The sequence below is a fragment of the Mustela nigripes genome, chromosome X (assembly GCF_022355385.1).
Source record: "Mustela nigripes isolate SB6536 chromosome X, MUSNIG.SB6536, whole genome shotgun sequence".
NCBI lineage: Eukaryota > Metazoa > Chordata > Mammalia > Carnivora > Mustelidae > Mustela > Mustela nigripes.
The window spans coordinates 369,920-376,327 of NC_081575.1; the positions used below are offsets into that span (position 1 = coordinate 369,920).

Below are 6,408 nucleotides of genomic sequence, written 5' to 3' on the forward strand. Positions count from 1 at the left end.
AAGCGAGACCCTTGGTTAACAGCTTTTAAAGTATGCAAGCGGATTTCTTTCCAGGAAAGACTGGGAGCTGGGCATTTATTTCTGTATGCTCCCTTTGCGATGAGCCTTGGGTAGATAGCCAATTAAGAAACATTTCTTTGTTTGTTACTGTCCTATAGAATCGTCACTAAAGCCCCACTGGCTGCTGAAGCCAGGTGATCAAGGGGTGTATCCCTGGACAGCAGCCACAGAAGCCAGAGGGAAATGTGGGAATGGTGCCCACTGGCTTTCTTCATCTCCAGGGAGGAGTGCAGTCTGTCCCTAGATGTGTGCCAAAATAGAAGTATGACCTTCAGGAAGCAGCTTTTGAAGTATGCAAATAGGCTTTTATAGAGAAAGACTTAAGATATGGGTGTTTCTGTCTGCTGTCTCTATACTAGGCCTGAGGAGTTTTCCACAGTGAGTCTTCATAAGCCCATTAAGAACTGTTTTCTTTGTGTTCTATAACCAGGTGGGTCTCATGGATGAAAGCCTCATTGTCTTCTAAAGCTAGGTATTTGGGGGGTCCATCCCTCATGCAGATCTTTTTTTAATATTTTATTTATTTGCTTAACAGAGAGAGACACAGGGAGAGAAGGAACACAAGCAGGGGGAATGGGAGAGGTAGAAGCAGGCTTCCCACCAAGCAGGGAGCCCAGTGCAGGGCTTGATCCCAGGACCCTGGGACTGTGACCCAAGCTGAAGGCAGAGGCTTAATGACTGAGCCACCCAGGTGCCCCTCATGCAGACATCTTAAAAGTTTGGGCACGAAGTGTTGAGTCCAAACTCTTCACTCCTCAGGGAGAAGCTTGGAGTTGTGAACTTCCTTCTGATTGCTGAGCCAGGGGTGGGTATATGATAAGATTGTATTTCAACATTTTCTACCCATTTGATATGGGTTTTTTTTTTCTTATCTATCCAGTGTGTAGGAGTCACTCCACTAGTTTCTGGATTTCTTTCAGAGGGAATTGTCCCACGTGTAGCTGTAGATTTGGTATATGCATGGGGAGAGGTGAGTTTGGGAGATTCCTATGTTGCCATCATGGACCAGAATCACCAGCATTATTTGTAATAGTCATGAACTGGAAACTACTCAAATATCTATCAAAAGTAGAATGGGTGAATAAATCTATCTATATAACACAACAATGATGAACCTTCTAAATATAATATTAAATGAAAGAATCCAAACACAAATGAATATATACTGTGGTATAATATTTGTAAAATGTTTATAAACAAGCAAAACTAATCTTTGGTGACAGAAGTCATGATGGTAGTTATCCTTGGGTTAGGGGAAAGACAAAATGGAAAAGGGGGACAAGGGAGTGTTCTAGGGTGTGGGTAATGATCTTTTTATGGGCCTGGATGATAATGATATGGATGTGTTTACATCATGAAAATACATCAAGCTTATGATTTGTGTACTTTTCTGTATATGTACTAAACTTTAATAAAAGTTTAATTTACCTTAAGTAAAAAAGAAATCCTTTAAGTAAAAAAGAAAGCCTTTAGCAAAGACTTTTCAATGATTTCCCATAGTACTCAGCATAAAACACAGAATCCTTACTATGGCCTATAAGGCTATACATGATCTGGCCCATGGCTACTTCCTCCACATTATTCCTTATCGTTATTCCCCTTGTTTACTCAGCTCCAGCCACATGTTACTGTTCTGCAAACATAATAAAACTCCTTTCCATCCTAATGCTTTGTACTTACTGTTCCCTTTTCCTGGAATACTCCTCTTAACTTTTCACATTCTTGGTTTCTCATCATATAGGTAGCAGCTCAAATGTCACTTCTTCAAAAGAGTCCTCACTCAACATACTCCATCTGAAATAGACTACCCAGTCACTTTTTATCACACTACAGTATTTTTCTTTATAGCATCTGTAACTAGATATGTATTTATTACTTGTTCATCATCTGTCTTTCTTAATAGAACATAAACTCCCCAGAGGCCAGGATCATGTCTGCTCTGTTCATCACTGTATCTTTAACACCTGACACCTTCCAGCACATAGCAGCTGCTCATGTAAATGTAAGATTTGAATGAATGAGTGATGATCACTGGGTAAACTGTCAGGTATGGCTATAGCTTGGATTTTCCCCATAAAGGGAAACACCTGAGAAGTTTTAAATCATTCTGCTAAAAAGAAAGCCTTGTTAGTATAACCTCTCTTGCCCACCTCAGCTTAGTGAATAGAAAACCCAGATCTTTCCCCATTGCTTTTGTAAAATTTGGCAAAGAGAATGTACTTTAGATAAAACGTGATATCCTAAAATGGAAGAAACCAGCTGGAACTTACTTCTATCTCCTACCTCTAGATTCTCCAAAGGAAAAAAATATATATATGGTCAACAGGCAATAGTGCTCCTTTCTGCAATCCTATAATTCCCAAGAGAACATTAATTTATTCTCACCTCATCTCTAGGACAAGTAATGAATATAGACAAAGCCTTAAATAAAATTGCTCAATAAGCAAAAGGTGTCTTTAACATGTGTTTGAGGATATCGTTTCTTCTCATGATTTCATCTTAGATACAACAACTATGACAGAGCTGTCATCAATACTGTACCTTATGATGTTGTCCATCGTTGGTATGCAGCACACCGGACTCTGACAGTAGAGTTGAGGAGACCTGAGAATGAGTTTTGGGTCAAACTAAAGCCTGGCAGGGTGGGTGCCCAGTGCTAAAGATGTCAAGTAAGCTTGTTATACTGAAGCAGTGAATAATGGGTAATTCTTTAATATGTGAATCACAGTCTTGCAAAGGTAAAAGTGAAAAGAGTCCCAGGTATTGGATCTGGTCCTGCCATTCACTGAATTATCTGGAAGCAGGTCCCACAACATATGCAGGCATCAGTGACCCAGTGGCTCTATATGTATAATGAGGGGGTTGAACTTATTTTTTGCTCTTGTTATAGCCTCTGAATGAAGAATATCTTCAGCTTAGCATAAAACATAATGAAATAATTTAACTCTTTGAGAAAGTATATATTAAAAATTAAGCAGAAAAGAAAATGAAGCCAGTTATCTGATTTGCTTTGATAAGAGAATAATTACTCAAGAAACATAAGCTCCTCAAGTGCAGGGCCTAATTACCTGCTATTACCTTTGTAACTTCCATGCAGCCTACTACAGGGCTATGTACATTCTAATCTCCAAATGTTTGATCTCAAAAAGAAAGGTACCTCATTGAATGTAACTAGAGAACAACCTAAAGATTTTCTTTTAAGTGATCTTTTCTGATTTAGAGTTCCTTTGGTCTGTTGTTCTGATGGTGTTTTTTTCTCTCTTTTTGCCCATTCACAGGTCCTATTTATAGACAACTGGCGTGTCCTACATGGCAGGGAATCCTTCACTGGCTACCGCCAACTTTGTGGGTGCTATTTAACAAGGGATGATGTATTAAACACTGCTCGTCTCTTGGGGCTTCAGGCTTAAAATTGACAGCATTAAGATTATGAACACACCTGGTACCCTGGCTACCAGAATTTCATATCAGCAAAATAATACTGTGTCAAAATCTACCTCAAATTGTCTCCTTATCTCATCACACAAAACAGAAGTTGCAACTAGAACTAGTTAGAAGGAAATGCATTTTAGGAACAAAAGTCTTTATAAAGTAGCAGTTTGCAAGATGCTTAGAACACCTTAACACTCTTAAAAGTCATTGAGGACCCCAAAGTATTCTTGGATTTGGGTTATACCTATTGATACTAACTGTAATAAATATTAGGACTGAAAAATGTTGAAAATTCACACACTCCTCCGTATCAGAGTGATGGCATCATCACATGCCATATAGCCTTTGGAAAAGCCCTCTCTACATTTGCGAGATAATAAGAGTGGAAAAGGAAAATATCATCTTAGTGTTATTATAAAAAATATTTTTAATCCAGGCCCATTGAAAAGGGCTCAAGGATCCCTCCAGGTGTTTTCAGACCACGCTTTAAGAACCATTGGGCTGGAGGATACCTTAGGACAGTCTTGTACATAGATTATGGATTAAAGAGTTTAGCTGAAATCCTAGATTTATATCTACAGTGTCCTAGAACTACAGATACGATAGAAATTGCTTGATAGCACAAGCTTGGTGATAAGATAGTAACTGAATATAAACAGCGTTTTATCTTACAAGAAGGATTATCTCCATCCAAGACATCTCTTGAAGAGTTAAACTAGGAAGCCACAATAGCTCCTGTGGAATAAGTCCATCAGTTCAATAATTATGTGAAGGATCATTGCAGAAAAATTTTAGAGACTTCTGAGGTTCCATATGATAATGCATATATATGCACACACCACAAGACAGTACAGAGGGTTAGTCTATAAGACTGTTCAGTGAACTCATCATGACAAATGATGTGCCTCCAAAGAACTGGAAATTACTATCCAACGTTGCATTTTTTGCTTTTGATGAAATTTAAGATTCAGTATATTTCCTCCATTTCTGCTAATCTTTTTTTTTTCTTATCTTAAAAATTATACATTTTAGGGGCGCCTGGGTGGTTCAGTGGGTTAAAGACTGCCTTCAGTTCAGGTCATGATCCCACCGTCCTAGGATCGAGCCCCGCAACAGGCTTCCTGTTCAGCAGGGAGCCTGCTTCTCCCTCTCCTCCTGCCTGCCGCTCTGCCTGCTTGTACTCTCTATCTTTATGTCAAATGAATAAATAAAATCTTTAAAAAATATATTATACATGTTAATTGCTAAGATTTGCCTGGGTTAAATATAATACCTTATTTCTTTTATTTTTAATGGCTCCATTCATATATGGATGCAGGGACAGAGAGATGGGTATGAGCTTTCATTTAAAGTGAAGCTGTAGAATAACTGCATTGAGCACTATAGAATGATGAAAGCCAATCTAGGCCAGGATGTGCAGAAGAGGGTAAAAAGCATCATTAGTGAGGCTAGAAGTCATAAAGCAAAGTCAGTACTCTGACAGAGAATAACGTCTAATCTGATATTCACAGAGAGTCCCTAGTACACATTTAGTAGTTTATGCATCATCTTATTGACTCAAAATGTTTCTGCATTTTGTTTGTACTATATAGGAATCTTTAGGAGTCTTCATGAAACTTGTTGTCCTTGGTCAAAGGATTGATAATTAAGCCTGGTCTTAAAGAATATACCCATTAGCAGTCAGAACAGAAGTAATATTTTAACATGCAATCTATTCTCCCTATTGTTATGGACTCCTAAAATATGTCACTATTAGTCTTCCTCTGGATATTTGCCCTTCTTGAAATTTTCCTAACTTAGCCTTGAAAATTATATTTTAACTGTGGTCAGCATTGATTTATTTCAAGGAAAGGACATATTCAGTTTCCTGGAGGGATAAGGATACAGATCAATCTTCTTCCTCACCATTACATTTTGTTTCCCCTGGGACCTTGATTCATTAATTATTTCACCCTCGGCTTCCTAAATTTTCAATCCATACTTTTCTATAATGTATGTATAATGTACCCCCTTCATAGGAATAAAGATGGAAGGGAGTAATTTGAGTGCTGATCGTGGGCATTGAAAACTTTCTTTGTAAATTTTTTTTTTTACATCTCTTCCTGGTGTCCTTGAATATGTAAGCATGGGTCGATGTCTACCAAACTCAGTGTTGTAGGGTTACTTTTACCTTTTGCTAAGGTGCGATGGGACCAGTAGGGTCAGGAGCACAGCACCTACCATAGTCATGTCATTACACGTTTGTTGGGATAAGAATAAAATAATGAATCCTGGGGCGCCTGGGTGGCTCAGTGGGTTGAGCCGCTGCCTTCGGCTCGGTCATGATCTCAGGGTCCTGGGATCGAGTCCCACATCGGGCTCTCTGCTCAGCAGGGAGCCTGCTTCCCTCTCTCTCTCTCTGCCTGCCTCTCCATCTACTTGTGATTTCTCTCTGTCAAATAAATAAATAACATCTTAAAAAAAATAATGAATCCTTTTCAAACAAATTTACCAGATATTACCATGTTCTCGGTGAGGATGTCCTTTTGTGTTTAGCAGTTAACCAACACTGAATTTTGTCTACCTTCATCTAGAATGACAAACCATTCAAGTGTGTTCACAACTGAGGGGTTTTCTGGGCTACAGAACTTAGTGTTAAAACTGGGAAAGTCCCACATAAACCAGGACTACTGGTCCCCCTATTTTCTTGCTGCTAGCAATGTCGTTTTCTTTAGTGTTCATCAGTGATTCCCATTTTTGTCCAAATGCTTGTGAATCACAGCCTCACAACCTGTGTAGTCTATGATGAAAAGGAAAAAAGAACTGTGATGTGTTGTGGTGGTTCCCAAAGTAGTCCAGCAGCAGCAGCAGCATTTGAGCACTTGTTAGAAATGAAAATTCTCAGGCCCCAAGCCAGACATACTTAATCAGAAACTG

The 6,408-nt window shown here is 38.8% G+C and overlaps 1 protein-coding gene across 5 annotated transcripts in view; it reads left to right on the top strand.

Annotated features, from left to right (window-relative positions):
* The window catches only part of TMLHE (trimethyllysine hydroxylase, epsilon), a 76,124-nt gene extending 70,599 nt beyond the window's left edge, over positions 1-5,525 (top strand). The window contains exons 7-8 of one of the 5 annotated variants that reach the window (XM_059384885.1): positions 2,564-2,702; positions 3,339-5,525. In XM_059384885.1, coding sequence (XP_059240868.1) covers positions 2,564-2,702; positions 3,339-3,470 — 271 coding nt within the window. In that variant the 3' untranslated portion in view covers positions 3,471-5,525. Of the gene's footprint in view, positions 1-2,563; positions 2,730-3,338 lie in introns of all 5 variants that reach the window. The other 4 variants (XM_059384887.1, XM_059384888.1, XM_059384890.1 and 1 more) reach the window with 4 other exon arrangements.
* The last annotated feature ends 883 nt before the right edge of the window (positions 5,526-6,408 follow it).